Genomic DNA, 22,579 nt, shown 5'->3' on the forward strand with positions numbered 1-22,579 from the left:
GGAACTGAGTAATGTTCATTAGTCAGTGACTTTATTGGTACTTGGGACTTTCGACTGCTGAGCAAGATTTAGACAGAAAAGATATTCTGGGGCATGCTACTCTATTTATGTTTGGATGGAATTCAGCCTCACCCCACGTAATATTTTTCCGTGCTGATTTGAGCAGAACGAGCCCTCACTTTTTCCCTGCACAGGGTAAGAGTGGGTCCCTTCTCAGGATCAGCACGGTGGAAATGTCACTTCCCAACCAGCAGTGTGAGTGCAGGGGGAGATGGCTGGAGAGGTGCGGGCCTTCTGCAAGGAACCTGAAGATACTTTCCAAAATATTTATTCCCAGAGCAGAAACCTACCATCCCAGACACTGTACAAACACAAGACAGTCCCTGAGATTAATTTGTTCACAATCAAAATGCTCAGTTCCACTGTGGCTTTTGAACAAGTTAATACATAGCAGAGAGGTACCGAGCACCTGAATTAACACTGGGCACTGGTGCAAAACAAAATCCAGGTCATACCTCAAAACTGCCCGACTGCAAGAAATATGCAGCATTAAAGGCCACCTATTCAGCAGCTTGGTGATGCTGCACTTGCCACAGCAACGTTGGGTAAGATTCAACCACTGGTAAGGTCCTGTGTATGAAGGGATGGGGATGGGGAGAGAAGGGAAGCGGGACCAGTGGAGCCCAGCAGAGAAATTCCTCAGGCACCCAACAGCCCACACCATGCAGCACAGCCTTCCACTGCACTCATTTGCAGGATGCACAAGAGAGTATTACTTGCCGTGTTACATAAAACTATGTTGTTGCAAATGGATTTGAAAGATTGGGCTTTTTCCTTATAGACAGAGAAGAGGAGGAGGAAATAAAAAGTATTTCTTGCAACTGCTACAATGATTGCTCTGTGACATGAGACCTTCTGAATGCAATATTCATATACGTACACTTCAAAGAGCACGTACAACTGAGGGACTGGTGTTGTGGTGACAAGAATTATACTGGTGCCACTTACAAATGAGAGGGGTGTTGTCCAGAAATCAAGGGGTTTGAATTAAAAACCTGGAGTAGTTTAGGAAAACATCAGATCTTGAGAAGTTTCTACTACCGGGTAGACTAAAATTCTTCTTTTTGAGGCCAAGATCTTACAACCGCAAACTACTGACCCTTCACGTCCAATTGCTACACACTCTGAATCAATCTTCATCACAATCTTTTCACAGTATGGCTTCAAATAACTAAATCACAGAAATACAGCACTGGAAGGGAGCTCAAGAGACCAGCAAATCCATTACCCTGATTCATGGCACAATCAACTCTACCTATGATACTGCTGAAGAAGACTCTTTAACCTGTAGCTATAGACCTCCAAAGATGGAGACTCCTCACCTCCTCAGGCAGTCCAAATCCAAAATCACCTCTCCAATGCACTACAACAAGTAAGGAGGATGCACATTCAGTACATTTAGGACACGAAGAAAAGTTTAGGTCTGATTCACCACTGTGTTTCCCCCTTTCACCTAGGTCTAAGCCCATGGTTTCAGTAAATCTACCTTAGCACATAACTCAAGTAATGGCCAGTTCCAATGACTTTGCTCTCCAGGGTGAACCTGATGTGATGAGGAAGGGACACAGTGAGAAGACCGACAGGGGGCAAAGGACTATGCACAATGGGCCTGATGACTTGTTAAAGACCTTATCGAGAGTGTAGGGGAATTAAAAGGACTTTTTCCATTCACTCACTGATGCTGTGTCAAGCCTTAGCTTACACACGCATCTTGAGCATTTCATAAGTATGCACTTTCCAGTCTTCTCATTTTCCCTTCTCTGAAAGGAGAGCCATCTGAATCCCAAGCAGATCCTTAAATCACTGAGTCAATACACAAATCTTGTTTCAAGTACCTTCTTTTTCATGTTATTTACCCAGAAAAAGTACCAGATGAGTCTTTTTCACAGGTGTTTCTTTTGTAGTTCAGCAGGTGTTTTAATTTTTCTTTGGATGACACTGTTTTCCACATTGTTTATTTTAACTCACATTTTATTAATTTTTGTTCATGTACCAAGAGGGCAAGACAGGTGCATTTCAGATACTGCACTGGAGTTTAATTAAATAACTATTACTTGAAAAAGAGGGCACTGAAATGACCTTTTTGAAAATATTCACAAAACAAAGAATCTAACTTTTTTCTGGTATTTTTGAAGGCAAACAGAACATTTTGTTTTTAATGACAAGCAGATCAATCCCCTGCAGTCAACTCTTCAGACAGCTCAGCTGCCTGGGAGTGGTTCAGGAGGGTCACTTCTGAGACAGCTCAACAAGTCAGGTTGCTTTAGATCATCTTATATCCCCCAGGAAACCTGCATTAGTAACAAACTACAGAATAAACCCAGAGCCCCTGAGGAACCCCAGGCATCGCAAATGGTGAAAAGAAAAATTCTTTCTTGGCCCTTTCTAGGCACTGCAATAGGGAAACACTGCAGAAAGGGAAGTGCACATTTCCAAATGAAAAAGCCAGTAATGAGAGCAGAGTCTGGCCCTGGCACTAGCACGGATCAGAACCAAACTGAGTGACACTGGAGCTGATGTCTCATTGCTGTGAGTGAGAACCCAGCCTGGCTACGCCACAAGATTAGAAACGTATGCAGCATCAGTGAGCCTCTGGGGAACAGCAAACTGTTTCAGGCTATAGAGAAGAAAAGAGAGGAGCGTGGGGGGGGACGGACCCTTCATCACATGCTGGCATTGAGATGGACCCAAAGGACTTCAGAAAGGGACACAAACACCCATGCTGGCTACTCTGCAGCATCACAAGTTCCTGTGTGTGGCTCACGGGGCCAAGAGAAGCTGCGTCCTTGTGCCAGAAACAAGCAACGTGCAAGAAGGACAGAAAGAAGAGACAGAAGTTAATGGGACTGAAGAGGATTATCCCCCCTTCCCCAAGGGCCCACGGATAAATACAGGTTTTCCTGCAAGCATACTGATGCTCTTGACACTCAGGGTAATAGCTTTCCTTCCATTGTATTAAAATAGCTAACCAATTTGAAACAGAAGTCAAATTTCCAAACACACACACACAAACACACACCAGGAACACGCTGACACTTTAGAAAACAGGAGCTCTTCTGAAAATTTCCTGCTGGAGTCTTTCACGCTGTAAAACTATCCTGAAATAATTCGAACACTCCAGGCGGAAAAGCCAGCTGCTTCCCTAGGTCAGCCGGAGACCTGCTCTTGATATCCTTTGCTTGCTCACCCAAAATAATCATGTTCTTGGGAAGGAGGCTTTCACCGCCTTCCCCAACACCCTGAAAAAGCCCAATTTGTGATCCCCGTATGCCAATGGGAGGTTCCTACACCCTGTCTGCACCACCCTCTGCTTGCACGAGGCTGTGTTCTATGAGCCTGAGAGCATTGCTTTGAAGGAGGACAAAAAGGGAGTGAGAGACTGTAAATCGCCTGGGAAGAGCAGTACTTTGCTCTGCCGTGCCGCTCTCAGCCCTACGCCCACGCTCTTTCAGTGTGGTACCAACGTCAAGAGGTCAAGAGAAACTGTGCTTAGGGCAGCCTAATCTAAACCAGGCTCTTGTGGGAAACAGCCAGGCACTGCCAGGAGGAGGGACCAGGCTCCCACCACCTCCCCTCCTTCACACTGTACTGCAAAAGCCACAGATCACCCTGAGCCGCCCCCCCCCAACTGCTTCAGCCCTTTGATGCCCAAATACATATTCCCTCCTTGCACCCGCCACCCTCCTGTCCTCTGAGGAAGCAGCAGTGAACCATCCTCTCTTAGTTATGCTATTGCACACAGCAGCAGCCAAGAACCAATTTTTCCTTTGCAAAGACATCACCATAATGTAGTAAATTTACTCCCCAGTAATTAAAAAGCTTAAGCTCCAACTCACACTTCCAAGCATTTGCTCAGAAGGGAGGAAAACTAACAAAAACACTCATAGCCATCACCAGAACCACCCCTGTGAAAGGCCTAATTCCCTATATTGCTTTAATTAAAAGCAGATGAAAAGCAAGCAGTCTCCCAGCCTAGAAACCTTTAAGAGATATAAAGTCAATCTATAGGCTTACGAAAATAAAACAGGAGGAGGGAAACAAACACAAAAATCCTGCCAGTTTTAGGGCTCACCAGAGGATTATAACATCTGGACTCTCTTTTCAAGGGAAGGTGAACCAGGGAGTGGATGGTATGGAGAGGACACAACCACCTCTTGGAGCGAGTATCCAGCGCTGGGAGCCGGCGATGGGAGAAGAGGAGCCCCCAGAGAGAGGCAACACCCTTGCCCGCACGTTTTTGTCTTCACGGCTGCCTGGAGGAATGTTCCTATCTGCTGTCACCGCAGAAAAAAGGATCTGGTTTAATTGGAAAAAAAAAAAAAAAAAAGGGGGCCCAGGGGGAGAAAATCCTAACAGATGATGAGTATAGCTGACCTCCAGTGAAACAGAGAACAACTCGGTGAGGAATAACCTAATCCATAAGAGCGAAGTATTTATCATCACTGTTACAACGAGACCACCCTGCTCCAGAGGACATCTGCAAACAGATGTGAGCATGGAGGCTTTAAGCACAGCAATAAAGGCACCAGTCGGGCATAGGCAATTACAGAAGGACTTTAGTGCTGCAGTATTTGTGCGCTACACAACTTTTTATAGATTTATTCTTTTAACGACACGGGGAGATATGGCAATTCTAGTTTGTCTCTCTTTTTCCCCAATAGAAGAAGTGCAGAGAGTCTGGGGGTAGATTTGGACCCTCTATATCCCACCTGAATCCCCAGATCTTCTGCTTCCTATTTGTAAAGCACCTCTGGCAGTGGGGAAAACTAGGGCAGAATTAATGACTAAGCATGGGCTTAACTGATGATTCCCAAGATCGCACCCTATGGTTGGGGGACAGAGAGAAATTGAAACCAAGCCCCCGAAGTGGGCTCCAGCCCCCTGCCAGCCCCCCTCACCTGCTCCCACATGCCCAGGGAAGCCCACGCATGGTGGTGGGTGCGGGATGTCATCTCCGGGGCTTCACAGGAGCAGTATCAACACATGCCCAGCATGCACATGCAGAATGAACCAAACTCGATTGCTTTTCCACTTGGGCCAGAGAAAATTAAAACCTTGTGAAAGTCGCTTTGTCTTAGAAAGAAAGCAAATTTACTTTGCTTAGCTTTATTACATCTTAGCCTTCTTATCAGTTTGATTTCATTCTTAAGTCATTTTAAACCCTAGTGTCACATAATCTGGCAGCTACGGTGATGGGCTTTGTACAGAAAAACACAGGGAAAGGGTTTTCAAAAGCACTCAGACCCGCTGTGACTGCTCCTGCTGAAGTCAACAGTAAATCCAATGATACCACCAGGAGCAGAGGTCAAGGCTGAGTAGGCTTTACGCTACAGAAACTTACGGGTGGGATTTTCAATCTCTTCAAAAACGATTACTAATAACAAAGTATATTAAAAATAAAGAGCTCAGTTGTGACCCTGAAAGTATTTACATATGTGCCTAGCTCACAGCTTGTAAGTAATTATGGGGGGCCTGATTTCTCTCACTTTCCCTAAGGTAAGCCAGGAATAATGGTCCAGATGCATGTGGAAAACCTTGGCTCATGGAGAGGGTCAACTACAGTGATTTTGGTGGAAGTACTCATGCTCTGCAGAGCAGAGGCATGCACACAGCAAGACTCCTTAGGAACACCAAGATCTTCCTAAACCCACAGCCACACTGACATGTAAATACACCAAATGTGAGATGGGACTTTCCAGGCTGTGATGGTGCTGGATATCTGCAGAAACAGCATTAAAATCTACTCATTTCTAATCAACCATAGTAAAACTTGGATCAGAAGATGAGGGTTAGTTAAGAAAAACTGAAAAAAAAAAAAAGTCATTTATTATTTGTGCGGATCTGACTCTGTGACATGAATTAATCTAACTTCAAAGAATGAAACATCATCATTACAAAGCATTGCATCAAGTATAACCATTTCCAGGCTATTATGCAAACCCAACTGAAATAATATTATGGGTACAGGATTATTCTACTTCCTTATTAATCCCAAGAGGAAGAAGGATGTGACTTATTTTCTCATCCTGACAAATCATCTCAAGACGCTGCTGAATCAGACACGCTTGCAGCTTAAGAGAAAATAAGTAAAAATGTTCAGCTTTTATTACAAAGTTTGAGGATTCATTAACGAGAATGTAAAACTAAACCTCATTTAAATCCCCTCACTGTTCACGATACAAATCCTTAGATTGTGTAGTTACTCTGGAATGGAGAAAGAAAAGAGCTAGAGAAGGTCACCTCCCCGGCTATTCATTTCCAGGCAGTTTCACTCCCAGGTTCCTGCACAATACAGCAGTCTTCACTGCAAACGTTTCAGGGGAAATGCTTTACTTGCATAAAGGCTGCAACTGTTCCCACTGCACTGAAGCCATAAAACTACTGCAATTGAACCAAAACTTGATAACAGCTTAATGACATAAAGCAATATTTGGACTAAATTGAACCTGATCATATCACTCTAAAGTTCTTTTCCAAGTTAAAAGGCTTTTATTTATAGTCTTTACTTACACCCAAGAGACTTCGACATATTTTAACTAACCTGCCTTCCTTGTCTTCTTAACCTTGGTCCCTTTCCAAGAAAAAAGATGTCATCTGACCATGGACGGGGTTTGATTTCCAGCAGCAGAATTAACCCAAAACACAAATCCCTTGTGTTTATTCACTGAGGGATGGTGCATGTCCTGGGGAGTGAGCTTAGCCAATATTTCCTTGATGAAAGGGGTGGAGGGGAACAGGCTGGAGGTACCTCTGTTACCACATCAACCACTTGCATGAAACAAATCTCTGAATCCCACCTATTCCAACTCTTCTGTTTTCATAGACACCACTGGGAGAGCAGAATACGCTGAGAGCCACCAGTGGATTGGTGTCACTATTACTGGGACTCACTGAATCTCCTTACGTACAGGTCACCCCGTGTTGATACAACCGCCGTACTGCAGAAGCATAGCTTTAGACAGTGCAGTCCTGGCTACAAACACAGACTAACGGCACCTCAGGCAAAGCACGCCGCAGCAGCTTTCCCTCCACCCGCTGAGTACACACAGGAGGGACTTCAGAGCTGCCCCGGTGGTCAGATACCGTGTCAAATGTACACAGCATCTGCATGGCACTGCACCAGCCACCCTGGCCGAGGAGGGCTAATGAAAGGACAACTGACCAACATTTATAGACCAGAGAGCGTCAATTCACCCTCTCTTTGACAGGGCTGCAAAAAAATAACATTTTTGTCTAGGGTGAGGGAAAGAAATTGAAAACCGGGATTGTATCAGGTTGAACAATATCATGATCAAAACAAAATCTTTTCCCCATCTCTGAGGGTCTTTTTTTGACCTGTGTCCAAGGGTCTTTTTCAATCAGGTCTAGCAAGTGCGTCCTCTGCAATCAACATGGCTCACGTCTGCTCCAGACATGGCTGGAGGTGGGCATGTGATGTGGTGGTGGCATCACCCGAGATGATACTGCAGTCCCCACATCCTGGACACCTCATCTGCCTGCAGCAGCACTACCCTGAAAGCTTTGTGCCTTCATTTCCCCAAACCCCTTCCCAAGGCTGCTCTCTGGGAAGGAGCAAGGATATACCTCACTAGCAGGGGTACCTCACTAGCTTGGCTTTGTTAGAGCAAGACCAAGGAGCGGGAAGAGAGGCCCAGGCAGGTGGTTCAAGCAAGCTCTTGGTGGTCCAGCAGCACATCCCTGGCTGTGGGATGCAGCAGGGAGCAAGGGGGTCAAGCAGGGCAGCACCACACTCCAGCAGAGCAGCTTTTGCTTCGCAGACAGCGTGCTCCTTCCAGCTCCGGGCAGCCCACTGCTGGCTCTCCCATCCCGTCACCACATACCAGAGCCATCAGCAAGCAACCCCTTCTTCTCCCAGCCCCTGGGAGAATGGGGTGGCTGGGACATTGTGCAAAAGTAAATATTTACATAGCCGGGGCCTTCCTTCCCCTGCCCTGTATTTTCTCCCCCTTCTTAAAATGTCACAGATCAGCTGTTTTCATAATTGTGCAGGAAATGAGTTCCCTGCTGGCTGGCAGCTTAACACCCCCGTGTGCTGGGTCTACTGTGGCTGCACCGCTCATCTCTGCTGCCGGCTCCTGCATCTACCCGGGATCTTCAGAGGATGGATTTGGCCAAAGGGGAGACGGGACAGTCAGAGACACGGGCACAGAGCTGCATGACTATGGTAGTCTTTCTCGTAGCTGCAGCTTAGAGGAATCCCTATCCCCTGGTCCACAGGTCAGATGAGGATCCCAGGAGACCCGACACTCTGTTTATGCCACTTCAGAGCAAACATCCAAACCAGACTAACACAGCTTCCTGCCTGCGCAGCGGCGAGCGCACTCAGGAAATTCAGGCATATTTCAAGCTTGCGACTTTTTCTTTGTTCTTCGGACAAAGCCTTGTTCAGTGGAGATGTTGCTAAAAGGATTATCTATAGGAGACTTCTCTTCCCAAGAGGAAATCTGCTAAACACACAATTCTGCGTTTGCTCTGTTTTGTAGGAGCCGGGATTAAGATAGGAACATTTGCCCTTCTGCTCTCCACATCTAATGATTTAAATAGACCAGCGGTGACAACGCTGCCTAGTGGGAATAGGCACAAATGCCTTTACCCTGTACTCTGATGGTTTTACTGCTTGCCTGAGAGGGTACCAAGGTATCGTGCATTTGGTGGGAAGAGTTGGAAGAAGAGCTGGAAGAATTTGGTTGGAATCATATCTAACGGTGCACTCAGTGAAAAAGTGAAGTCTGCCCACCAGCCCGAACACCTCCAATAAAACCTCATCAAGGGCCAAACCAGACTGCAAATGTTTTGCTTATTCCAGGTCAGCCCTGTGCTGTTCAGAGCCCTCAATATGAGAAGGAATCTGCAAGTCTGAACTTGCCAATGCTTAGGATGTAAAAGCAGAAGGAATGTAATTTTCTGCTCTTTATTTAGAGGTGGCAAAACCCTGATAGAAAATGACATGGTGAAAGTGCTTAACTTCAGACCCAAGGAAATTTGAGAGCAAACATTAATTACCTCCATCCTGAGTACAAGCCTGGGGCCTGTATTAGCACCTCTCTGAATGGGAGAAGCTCAAGAGGATTGAATTTCCCACTTCTAGGGCTTACTTTATTTTCCTCATCTACCTACCCTTGGTTTCCTATTTCTAATTCCCACGTTATTTCCCTCTCTCCACCTCAGCTTTCCCATTAAACAGGAGTACAACTCTAAAAAAAAATCACAGGGAGGCAGACACTGCCACGGGTTATTTCATTATAGTGGAAATAGATTCAGTTTGGCAAATCCCTGCCCGCAGTATCCCCTCACTCTGCTCCTGAGTATAAAGATCCCCTTATGAGTAAGGACAAACGTGTGCACGAGAGCCTGAAAATAGCTGCATTGTGGAGCAGGGAGGTCTGCAAACACACCACACTTACTTAAGAAAATCAGCACCCAAAAAGCTTAATAAATAGAGAAAATAAAGTAGGAGAAATCACTTGCGATCAAGCAGCAAATTCCCAGGTTCATTGTTTCCAATCCACAGGAAAAAAATAATCACAACCTATTTTAAGCATGTGAGTATATAAATAAATCAGCTGGCCCAGCCAAAAGGCAAAGTGGGCTGAAAAGAGATTAAAACAGAAGTCTAGACTATTACTTAGATGTGAATCTCAGCTGGGCTCTGCTCTCCTCTATTGCCCAGGCAGCTTAAATCTGAATACAACAGAGACAAGATTAGGCAGAGAAGTAACATCCAGAGGCAATATCTAGAGCCTGTGGGGCTGCAAAGCCATCCAAGACCCTGGCAAGCTTGACTCCCATGTTAAAAAGCACTTTCATTCTATGGGCCATTTGTTGATGAATTGTGGGAAAAAGTCAGATTTCAACCCAGAGATGAAGACAAGCAAACCCTTATATAAAGCCACCCTCTCCCCAGCCTGTGGGTTGAATGCAGAATGCTCTCAGACTTGCTACATACCACCCACTTTAGATTACAGACTTGCAGAGTTATTTTTAAAAAGTAATTATAGTAGTAGAGGGCACACTCATCTGGAATGGCTGCCTGAGGAAACGATGAGCCCAATGCAACTCAAACTGCTTTTCAAGTCTATAGTTGTGTTTGTTTATTGCCTTTAAAAACAAGAATCAAAATCCAACTAATTTCTGAGTAAAAATATCTGTATATTTCCCCAAGGAGTCCAAGCAGCTATACAGCACTGAAAACCTGCCCTGGCCTTTTCAGTCTCGCATCCAGTGCTGGGGAAAAAAAAAAAAAATCCCCGTTAGGTCTGGCTTCAAGCAAACCCAAACCAAAACCCCTTTCCATTCTTTGTTTTCCCTTGAAACTGTGGCTTGATCGTTACAAAACTCTCATTGGGAGGCTCATATGGTCTAATGAGAGGCACATCGTGTTCTGCGTATGCTGATTTCTGCCCAGAGGTGGTTTCTGGTTGAGCAAAATACCAGCTCTTAACCTGTGTGAGAGGAGCAGGTACAAGCCCCAGAAAAATATTCTGTAGCTTTCTCCTATTCCAGCCCCTCATTTCAGCGGCCCAACAGTGAATTTTGGATCTGTACGCTGAGAAAGGACTCAGAAGAGACTGAAAGAGAGGGAAGAGGAACAGGTACTTGGGCAGATGCCAGCATCGTTATTTTTTTCCCTTCTTCCTTTTGTACTGAAATCAGGCCTTTGGCTCATGCCCTATTAATGCCTGAAGACCTCCAGAAGGCCTGATGACGCCTGCGAAACAGGCTTAGCACGCAAAGCCAAAAGCCCCCCTGCACTCCATCACGTAGGGCTTGTTACAGCCCCCCTTCCTTGGCGGGCAGCTCTGAAAGCCGGCGGTCGCTGGTGGCTGCCTTTTCCGCAGCTTCTTCAGTAGGAAGCAGCCTAAGGGCGTCCTATGACCTCACACTTGACGACTTTGTCTTTCAACCAGAAAAGACTTAAACCCTAAAAATATCTCCACAGAGCCCGAAGAAAATAATATGCCTGCCTGCCCCCCTCGAAATCATCAATCCTCCTGCCGCCCGGACAAGGAACAGCCGCTTCCTCCCGGCAGCCCCTGCTTTCCCTTCAAGCCTGGAGCTGACAGGAAATCCATTCTCCTCTTGTGAGAGACAGGAGATGAATTTTCCGCAATAGCTCTCCTAGCAAGGCAGAAAATAGAAAGAAACAATAGAAACTGCTTTCTCAAACAATAGGAGCTCCTGAAGAGCAGCTCACCAGAAGCTTGGCATCACTCAAGTCCTAAATAAGCTGGAGTGGAAACAAGCCAAGGACCTGTTAGCTGTCTTGCTAACACACTACCCTGGCTCAAACATAAGTTCATTTTAAACCTGGAGGCACTCTCCCCTTTCAAAGAACAGGCACAAAAACTGAAAATATGTATATTAAAAGGAGATTATATTGCATTATGGAGTGGCCCCCAAAAAGCTCTCCATAGCTGTTCAAGCCCCCAGCATCCCATGCTGCAGTGCCATGGGTCACCTCCCCACTCCCTGGCAGCTCCTCTGAGGTAGGGACAGGGGACTGCGATGCTGATTTACTGCAGATGGGTGGAAGGGGATGGGGGGCAGAGCCCTTCTTTCTCCATCTGAGAAAGTTTGCTGCCTCATATATAGGAAAGCACAGCAGAATATCTTGGTTGTTTGTGTTACACAGGTAAGGCTCAGCAAACCAGACATATGAGACTCTTCTCTCTGTGTATGCGCCTATCACACCTGCAAGACTACCCCTGCATATTAAAGGAACGCCGTTTAGGATAACTTAATTCATATTTTAATCTGAAAAGTAAGATACGACTGGGTCTAAGATAAAAAGAATTTTATCTGATCTCTCTTTTTTTTTTTTTTTAACCTTTAAGCTAACTTTTTGACTGGCTCTAAACTGCTGCAACACTTTTCATTTCCGCGTAGGTCAGGAATTCAAAATGACTCCAAAGAAAAGTTAAAATCACTTACTAACACCTTGTTGCCCTGGCTCAGAGCGCTGCAGGAGAGGATAATCAAAAATGGAAAACAAGTCTGAAATTAAATATATTTTTGCACATAAAATCCAGCTAAGAATTAGGATAGGGAATGCATTTCCTTTTAAATGCCCAGCTAGCAACCACCTCTCCAAAGGAGAAAATAGCCTACAATAAGAGTATCTCTGAGATTTCTAAGGGTCCTTCTCAGCCAGCACGCTCCTTACAGTCACCGTGCCCCCTGCCTCCCAAGGTGGGCAGAATAAATGTTGAAAACGCCTCGCATGCACTGACCACCGCTGAAATGCAGCACCTTTGCCAAAATTACACATGGCCACATCCTAATTTTGCTGATCCTGGTCTCGATTTACACAGGTGGAACAGGAACCGCTGGATCTGAAGGTCATGGCAGTGCTGGTTGTTGGGATGAGCCTGTCATCTCCACTTCAGCGCAAGAATGACTGCCCAAGACCTCTGAACAAAATGCTTTTTCTCCTCCAGCCCAGAGCAAAACAAAAGGAGCAAAGCTGGAATATACACAACCGAGAGGGAAAAAAGCTGCTCTTATCATCACGGACGAAATCCTCCTGTTGCAAACCTGCTTGAGCCCTTCTCCTCAGCTTCTTCTTCCCAAAAGACAGCATTGGAAAGAGGAGGGGGGGGGGAAGCCCAACACACCAAACCGAAACCGAAAAGCAGACATATCCACCTGGGATGCAGTTCATCGGCAGGAGATCTCCTTCCCCACTGCAGCCCGCAAGCAGCAGAAACAGAGGCGAGGAAGGTCTCAGCCAGCGCTGGTGAGAGGTTATTCCCCGTCCTCCTGCATTGTGCAAAATGGGGAGGCTCCTGCCCGCTGCCAGTGCTCTCTGCCTGCCGGCACCCCTCGCCAGCCCCAGGTATCTGGGCGGTGCTGGGATGGCCTCCCGCGCCCTCTGCGACTGCACCTCTCCCTTCCCACAGCCCTCCTGACTCATGCACGGGGCCGGGCTCCTGCTCCCAGCTCCCACTTTGCTCAGGGAACGGCCCCCAGCAAACCTTGAGGAGGAGAGGCTGGGGCTCCTCTGGGGAACTGGGAGCCTCGCCCAGAGATTAAGCAGTCGGGCAAAGCCCTCCTGGCATGGAGCAGCTCACCCCGCTCCCCACCCACCATCGCTGCCACGAGCCACACACTGCAGCTCAGGAGCAAAAAACAGGGCCAAACCTGCACTACCTGCAGGGATCTTCCTGCCACCCTGTATTTGCTGCCTGTCCTTAAAATGCCTCAGCAGGCACACTGCGTGTTCCTGCTGCCTCAGGGCCAAGGAAGGAGAAGGCCCCAGAGACTCCTTTGAGATGGTGCCGGGGCGTTTCTCTTCTCTGGGGGAAAGCAGGTCACCAGGGCATGGCAGGGCCAGACAACAGCTGGTGACATCTCATCCATCATGCCAGCATCCCTCCTGGTGCCCCAGGACACAGCCACCAAGCTCTGCCGGCAGCACGTGCCCCGAAAATGATGGTTTCCTCTTTCCTCGCTCTAATCAAGGGAGGAGAAAAATCCAAGTGGGAAAGAAAGGAAGAGAGAAGCACTGAAGGCAGGGACTGGAGCCAGGCTGGGGTGTTGCTTCTGCAGCTGCCTGATCAAGCTGGTAGGGCAGCCTGCACCGACCCCCCTGGTCCCCTGGGATAGGACTCAGCTTCCCAAGGGTAAGGAAAATCAGGCAAACAAAGCAGTCTCCTGGAGCGGGATGTCTCCCTCTCCAGGCAGCAGGGAAGCTGCAGAGCAGGGACCCCATGAGGATCTTCTCCTTTCAGCACAGCTTATGCAAGAACCTCCAATTTTTTCAGTGGGGCTCAAAACTGGTTTGAAGTCCAGGCAGGGACCAAGCTGGAATCTGGAAAGAAAGTGCAAGGGGCTGCCACCATCAATGCCCAGACCTCCGTGCCACAGAAAGCCCAAGCCTCTCTCCATGGCAGGGATCAGCAGCCCAGTAGCCAGCACAATGGGATGATTTCATGCCGTGCAGTGCGTTTTCCCTAAGGTCAGGCCTTGGAAGCAAGAGGAGCTGACATCCCTCCAACTTCAGCTTTGTCTCCAGATGGCTCTTCCACTTAGTTCCAAGAGAAATGAAAAACAATGCAAACCCTGGAGTCTTGGGTCAACCACTGCAAAACTGTTAATCCCAGGGTTGCATCGCCCCATCTCTGTCATTTGTACTTGCCACTGTGTTCTCTACAACAGACCAGTCTTCTCCTTCCAGCTGAAGTTCCTTCATTAATTACCTCAAGATCCCTGAAATAAGTGACCCCAAATCCATATCCTCTTCTCTCTGCTGATGCAGATATAAAATTAGCAAAGCTTTGAGTCCACACTCCAAAGGTCGCTCTTCAGATACGGAGCAGGAGAGGTGATGGAGAAATCAGTGCACTGCAAATGGGCTCAACCAACAGTCCCACTGGTACAGCCAAACAGCGCTTTTCATCTTTGTCTTCTTACAGTATTAAATAACTGTTGTCTTTGGTCTAGAAAGGGTTTTTGCAGCAAATTTTATTCTAACTCTTCTACAATCTCCCTCCATCCTCACAAACAAAAATTTCATACCACCAACTAAAAAAACGCTCTCTGACCACCCCACAAACAGGTTTTCTTATGTGGTTTTCTTCTGCCTCACCTCCCCTGATGCAGACTTTTCCAACAGTAACAAGGGAAATCAGAGAGAAGAAAGGAAAAACTCATGGGAAAAAGATAAAATGGGGAAAGGGGAGGAAAAATTTAAGTTTTGCCCTTTTGGTATGGTAAAAAAAAAAAACCTCACAGAAAAATTGAAGGCAGGGGAGTGACTCTGAAAAAGTAAAACAAACTACAAAATAATCCACAGGACACCTTTTACAGGACTATCTGACACTGCTTATAATTTCCTTGCACCTCTTCATGGCACTGAAAGCTGTAGAGTCCTTACTTGTGTAAGAGGGAAGAGGGGGGGAAAAATACTTGAGGAAAGAAATTGATAAAAATAAGATAAAGGTGTGTAGAGGAAAGAAAAACTGCACTTCCCTGCAGTTGAACCCAGTATGGCCTCTCCTTGGTGGGCAAGGCTCTGAACTCTGTTACACTTCCCTGGTTTTTACAGGAAAAGGCTTCCAGCACAGTCAAATACTAAAGCTTGATTGCCCCAACAGGGAAGCACCTTGCCCAGTAATTTGCAACCATATAACCACTCCAAACCCGCAGCGCTGAGTGCAAAGGGGGCTATCATCTGTACGGAAAGCAAGAATCGCAGCCAACACATAAGGCATCAGCAAAGCAGTAGCCATTTGCACCCAGGTGGGGACGAAACCTGCAGCAAAACACTTTTGCAATCTGTGCCAACAGCGGGAGAGAGAGATATGTACAGCCGGGAGCTGAACAGGGCAATGGGACACCTTTTGCTTTCCAAATAAGTAAGGATCATGCACCACCATCCCTGCTTTGTGTGGAGTAAGCTGAGACATAGCATGACTGTGCCCAAGCCACAGGACCTGGAGAAGTGTCCAGGCTCTTGCCCCAGAGGCATAGCCAAGCAGTGCTCCTGACCATGCCAGGGTGACAGCTGAGCACACGCTAGCCCTTTCCCTGTGGGAAGGAGATGTGGGAGCATGCTTTCACCCGACAAGACCCTCTGCATGCCCTGTCTCCCATCCAGATGATCATGGATAGACCAGGAGGGTGTCCCAAAGGCCATTCATCTGTCAGTTTAGACATCTTCCTTTCTCCATCTCCATGCCAGAAACAAACCCAGCGTCCTGGATCCCCCAACTCCTGCTGCGACTGCTAAACAGAGTGTAGGAAGGGGGACACTGCACTCCTCCTTCGGGACCCACATCAGGCCACCACCAGGGCTGGGTGGCCCTGTGGCCCAACCTGCTGCGGCCATCCCTCAGTTCTTCCTTTCCCGCCCTTTGCTGCAGCAGGAGGTTCAGGTACCGCCACCACCCACTTCAGCCTATGGAGCAATGGCTGCACAGGCTGCTGCTGTGGCTCCACCACACTACAGGTGACCTGCTGGACAGTCCTGTACACACCCTCTGCCATGGTAAAATGACCTGCAAAGGTGGCTCCTCAATTCCCAGGCACAGATCATGCCTTTATTTCAGGAGAGCACCACAGCATCACTGACAAGCGGCAGTCACGGGCTGGCATGCATTGGCTTTCTAAACCAGACCTGATAGGGGGAAGTTGCCCAAGCCTGCAAGCGGCACGGGCAAACCCCGGGCTCTCAGAACCCAGCATGCAGAGTCACTCCAGCTTGGCTGAATCAGGCCCATAATAAGCAAGCAAGATCGTAACATCTTCATAAAAGTAGGATTTAAGTACAAACATCTGCCCTGCTGTTTTTTAATTAAGACAGATTATAGCTAGGTATTCGTTTCAGTAATCCACGGCTCTGGCTGCAGAAATGCCATGCGTATTATAATTACGGCAGCTAGTTTATTTAACAGAGTTTGACATTGTTTGACATTTAGCTGAGTCACCTTGTTCCTGGGTAAAGCAACAAGGGCTTTTCAGCAGTTCAACAAGAAAGAGGCAGAGATTCGATATCAAAAGTAGAATGTATATCACAGAAATTTTAAATTAAATACAGCTGAGGTCTATTCTATTCTGGCAGCTTCTCTCTTTGGGACACTAAGTCAACCCAAATGTTTTCCAGATACAACTCTTCCCCTCAAGGACATGCAGCAGTACCATCTCCCTCATGTTCTTGGAGGGTGGTAAGAGTAGGAAGTGTCGTAATGGGCATATGGGATGTATCTCATCCTCCGCAAGTATCACCCACCCATATATCAGGACATCCATCACTAAGAACTGCACGCAGGCTGAGCACCAGTCACCTGCATTCAGCCAACATTCTTCTAGGACAAAGTAAAAGAAATGGGTTGGTGACGGTCAATACAGGAGGAACAATTGTTACCTGCAGACAGAGATTCTCCTACAGCACCTCACCTAAAGCCATTTGCACTCCTGTACAGTGCTTTTCAAGGATCTAGAAATGCTTTCCAGCAAGAAAGGCAGGCCAGCAGTATCCATCCTCATCGTACAGAGGTTTCACAAAGTGACTTGTCTATGAGTTTGTTGGTGGCACAGCTGGAAACAAAACCCACGCTTGGACTCCTCTCCTCATTCCAGGTTGGAAATGGAAGGCAACACCACCTCCCCCTGGCTGCAGAGGGGCTGGATGCAGCACAGAGCACTGCAGAGAGCAAACCCCGATCCTGGGGTTGCCTTTACAGAAGGTCCATGGAGGCTGCCAGGCTGCCGTGCTGCCCTACTGCAGCTCCGATGCTTGCGTCACATATTTGCGCTGCTGGTTTCCAAGTCCCTGCTTCCCCACTTGCCCTGGAACTGTGCTCACCACACGTCTCAAGCAGCTGCTCTGCCTGCAAACAGCATTGGGGACCGCAGCACGTTCCTGGAGAGGACTAAGCCCTCCCATCCCAGCTTCTCTTTACAGACCTTTGGGGAAGAGTTGGGATCTCCTTTTTATAGTTAAAGACAGAACAGACCTATTAACCATCCGAAAATACTCCATTTATCCTGACAGGCAGTGCAGCGAGCCAAACTTTAAACCAACAGCCAGAATTGTGCAGTCAGACAATAGAGAGCTGGCCCGAGCACGCTGCGGTCTGGCTCATCTCCTCCATGCCATCCCTGCAGTCGCTGCTGGAAGAAGCTGTGTGGACGTGGGTGCCGTTACCCGGAGGAGAGGATATCCATCACGTCCAGCCCCTCTCTGAAAGCTGTCAGAGGGACAGTGGCTCAGGCCAAAGAGATATTTACTTACCTTTTTGGCCAGAGTTACAGAAATCCCTGTTTGCATTTAACCTTCTTTCAGTTTCCTTTATATCCCAGTGGCAACTCTGATTATTCATTCCTTATTGTACAGTAACAGTGCCTGCAGAGCCACGGCATCCAGAAACGAAGAAGACAGTGTCTCTGGTCTCCAGTGGCCTCCCAACTGGCGGCCCAAGCTCAGGCTGTCTGGTTGCACCCCACAGGCACAGCCGCCCAGGAGCCACTGAATCCCTTTGTGTGGCAGGGCACGAGCCAACCTGAACCTGAACAGCTGATGCAAGATCTCCCGGGAGCCCTAAACACCATGCCAGTTATTTCAGGAGGAGGTGGAGGTCTGGTATCACAGGGCAGCATGTACGAGCTCCCAGGGAAAAGGCATTTTGGAAGACTGGTCCCCAACTGCTCTCACTCATCTTATTTAGGGCTTTTCCCACAGCATTACCTGGTAGAAAAGGGATGATTCTTTGCTTGGGGTCTTTCTGGCCTCCTTCAATAGGGAACTTATCCAGAAGCTGCATCTGCAAAGGAAACAGAAAAAACATCTTAGGGGGAAAATATGGACCGGCTGTGTAGGGACCAGAGAATCTCTTGGTCTGTGTGTGGTTTAAAAGAGGATTAGCAAAGCAAAGCAACAGCAGGAATCCCTCTGCCTTGCTGCACGGGAGTCTGTACATAAAAAAGTATGATACAGTTCACTCCAGGAAAGGGAGGGCAAGTTTCTGGCAGCGCAGAGAAGCTGGGATGGGGCCCAGGCAGACATCTGAGCCTGGCCTTGCCGCCATTCTAAAATTAGGGTCTCATCCTTTGTTACAAAACACACGCCTCGTCTCTGATCCACAGCCTGCCCATGTTGGTGGAGACACAGTTTTTACCTGTCCCTGAGACAGACCACCCGCCTGGCTAAAAACACTGTTCAAGCAACTGGATTAAAGGTTATTTAATAAAACACCCACTCTGCCTTCTTGCTGGCAAGGCACTGCCCACTGCCCTGGTCCAGTAAGAGCACTCCTGCTTGCCCAGGGAGAGATGGGTTTGGGGGAATATCTTCCCCTGCAGTCCACGTGGAGGACAGCACCAGAGAAAGGGGAGCAGGGAGGGAGCCCTGGGAGAGCAGAGCATCCCAGAGCACACCACCACGAATGGCCAGAAGGCAGAGCTCACAGTGGACGTGCCCTCAGCCTGTGACAAGCACCCTTGAACATATGGTTACAAACCACCTGAGACAGAGTTTCACTCACATCAGCTACGATCTTGCCCCATCAACTCCTAAACCCTGCCCACCACAACCACCTGTTTCTAACACACCCCTAAGGGCTGACCAGGCTCAGGATCCTGTTGTACCGCAGAGCCACAACCAGCCTTTAACCTGAAGAGCTCAAAGAGGTATTGATGGCTATGGCCAGCTTGCATGGTGGAGCAGACTGCTGACCACCAGTGACTTTCTATGGAAGCAAGCCTAGGAAAGCAGTACGCTGACCTGATGTTCCTAAATGAGCCCTACAATTTCTCTTTGGGTGATGAGCCTGGATGGACCAGTGCCACTGAGGCTGAACATCAGCCGAACAGCCATGCACAACCTCAGCCAGAAAGGAAAGAAGCACCTGCTCCAGTGGCACCTTTATGGACCTGCCCAAGAGAGACCGTCCCCAGCCCTGAAAACTGCCAGAGCCTCTCACCCCTCCCATTCACCCTCTGCACCCTTTCGCTGTCATTCAGCCCATGGTGCTACCAAGATAAATACCCAAATCTTCATACTCTATTTCATTTTCTCCCACATTTCAGAGGTACAATGCAATGCTCTATGTCCCTGTTGATCCTACACAGAAGCCCCAGCTTCCTTGGGCTGGGGGAACACCAAAGCTCCTGCTAGCCCAGTGACTCATTTCCAACAGACCAGGAGAGATGTCTTTCAACCCACAGCCCACAGGCCCTGTGGCCTCTGAGGAAGGTAAGGAAGGAAAGCAAGCGGTCCTGTTACTTGACCTTGCAGGACCCCTATCTCCTCACCTGAACTGGATCTACAGCTCAATACAAATGTGTAAAGTGGCAGCAAAAGCTGCATGGGGGGAGCTCGTCAATCAGCATTTAATCTCATCAATGCTACATGTCCAACGGTGAGGGTGTGCGAGTTAAACAGCGGGTTTGCTACCTCGACAGATTTCCTTTAAAAAATATTTTTTTGCTAACATGGGGAAAAAAACAGTCAGAATTATTTTTTTTTTACTGTTTTTGTTTTAAGCACACAGAATTCTTCTCCTCTTCCACCGCACACAACATCTCCAGCATTTTCACCATATGGTACAGCAAACCAAAGATCAAGAGGAAACTCGGGAGTAGAAGGAACATCTGTGCAGGAGAAAAAGTTAAAAGATCCCACATGTTTCCCCACCAGGGAGTCAGCCTGGTAAATAAATAGACCATAGCTTTGCTGATTGTTAGCTAACTCACTTTTCTGCCTACAGAGACGTGGTTTTTATTGAAAATGGGAAATTTTGTTTTCTTGTAGGTAGAGCTCTGGGTGTCTGAAGTCAGGCATGGGCAGGAGTTTTGTTCAAAGAAAAAAAAAAAAGAGGGGGAGGGAATCCCCACCGATTAACTTGAAGTTTCACTGTTGCTACACTTTTAGCCAGGAAGGCAATTCTCACTTTACTACACGGTGACTGATTCAAGCTGGAACCGATACAGTCAAATTCCCATGGTTATTCTTGGAGTTAGATTAGCTTGGCTAATACAAGCCTTTTTAACCACATCAAGAGAGTCACAACGTGTATAACTTAGCGCTATTTAGCTAAAGGGTGGATATCAGCAAAACAGATACAATAAACTGCAGCTGGAAGTGTTTGGCTAAACTTTCCTAGACTACACTTTCCGCCTCGGCTCTTGCCTCTGCTGGGAGGGTCTGGATAGCAGGGAGCTGGGGGGAGGCAGAGGTGCTCGGGAGGCCACCGATGTGGAGACTGCCCATGTCTGAGCAGAATAACCTGGGGCATGTTATGCACACAGCCTGTCCCAATGCAAAGTCCCCGGGAAACATGGAAGATTTCTCATCTTCGATATATGAGACAATATCCCAATGGGCAACGTGCACACGTTTGTGCGAAACTGAAGACAAGGAATGAAGTTGCTGCTCCCCTAAAAGGCCATACAAGGTTGGGCACCCATAGAGGAGTGTGACAGTCCCTCTCCAAGCCGCTGACCCCAGATGACACGCTGCTAGCTTGTGGATCGGCCCCTGGACCAACGGGTTGGGTCTGGCATTTGTGCTGCCCCAGCAAAAGAGACAGGCTGGTGTTGGGCAGCTGTGCAGGAGGTTCAGGAGGAAACTACTGGCTGAATCTCAGGCATGACATGGGAAACCCAACAGACCTAAAAAGGATCTGAGCAAGGACATAACTGCAGCCCAGCAACTATGCCCCTGCCTCTATGCCCGGCTGTTCTCATTAACACCTGAAAAAGCACTCCCAGTGTGACAATGTCGGTATGGATGAGTACTAACGGCACAGAGAACCTGCAACACAGACTGGAAGGTAATGACTGCCCTTCAGCTCTGCAGCGCAGGAAACACTTCAGGATGTTATGGCCAAACAAAGAGCAGCAGAAGCATGGAGCCTTCCTCAGCACTTCCCTGCACCCAGTTCTGCCATTCAAAGCCAGTGCAAGTTAGATCTAAAATGCTAGAAAAGCAGGATTCTGTATCCTCCCACCCATGGAGAAGGATGTGAAGCAAAAGACAAGGAAGAGGTGGATGCAGGGGAACAGAACCAGCAATGGGCCTGAATGAAACATCCCAAATCTCCCAGAGGTGACGGGGTATCCTGAGCCAATGCCTAACAGCCCCACTCAGCCCAGCTCTGGTAAGAGGAGACACTAACCATGGAGATAATTCCAGCCAGGAATGGAGGGAGCTAAGGGCTGAACCACAGAAACTCCTCTTGGTAGTCACAGCACTTTCCCCACGTGGATGATTAACAGCCAAAGACCAATAAACAGATTTTTGATTCACTTAATTAGATGTCTGCAGAGCATCTGAAAGTCAAAAACTCTTTAGTCTGTGACAAATGTTTTTCCATTAAAGGAAATTATTATTGTTATTATTGCAAATATACATATGATTGATGAAAAATATCCTTCACTTAATGCCCCAGGTTATTCTGCTCAGACATGGGCAGTCTCCACAAGTTGTTGCTCACATCTTTGATACATGACATTTAACTTAGGGACAAGATTTGCTGAATGAGAAAGTCATCCCGTCACCTAGAGTAAAACCATCCCAGCATGAAGGGAAAGAAGTGAAGTCTGGATGCGGAGGCCCAAAGGATGGAGTTAGGGCTGTAGCTGGCTTTGGGCAGACAAGACAACACAAGTGGGCAACGCATTTTCACAAACCTGGGGAAGCTCATAGTCAGTTCATCTCCTTACAAGCGTTAGTATGTGAATCCCACCATGGGGGAGCCTCCAATTGTATGACCGGTGTGACAAGCAGAAAGAAATCCATTACCACGTCACTGTGTCACAGGGTGGGGGATCCGTTTGGAAACAGGGAGGATGTATGGAAACTGGGAAGTGAGCTTCCCACCCATTTGGGCAGCATGTCTGGAGTCAGGCTGAACAAACACATCCCACTCCTGCTTTTGGCACAACAGATGCACGTCCACAAATAACTCATCACCGAAATCACCTCCCCAGGCTTTGTCTCTCCAAACCGCTCTGGGTTTGCCAACAGCTTTCCTACGTAAGTCCTGTATGGAGTCCT

The 22,579-nt window shown here is 47.7% G+C and overlaps 1 protein-coding gene across 4 annotated transcripts in view; it reads right to left on the bottom strand.

Moving 5' to 3' along the window:
• The window catches only part of SH3PXD2A (SH3 and PX domains 2A), a 265,522-nt gene that overhangs the window by 168,224 nt on the left and 74,719 nt on the right, over window positions 1-22,579 (bottom strand). For 3 of the 4 annotated variants that reach the window (XM_076338945.1, XM_076338946.1, XM_076338944.1), the window contains exon 3: window positions 18,269-18,344. In XM_076338945.1, coding sequence (XP_076195060.1) covers window positions 18,269-18,344 — 76 coding nt within the window. Of the gene's footprint in view, window positions 1-12,726; window positions 12,824-18,268; window positions 18,345-22,579 lie in introns of those variants that run through there. The other variant, XM_076338947.1, reaches the window with a different exon arrangement.

The sequence above is a fragment of the Aptenodytes patagonicus genome, chromosome 5 (assembly GCF_965638725.1).
Source record: "Aptenodytes patagonicus chromosome 5, bAptPat1.pri.cur, whole genome shotgun sequence".
Classification (NCBI taxonomy): Eukaryota; Metazoa; Chordata; class Aves; order Sphenisciformes; family Spheniscidae; genus Aptenodytes; species Aptenodytes patagonicus.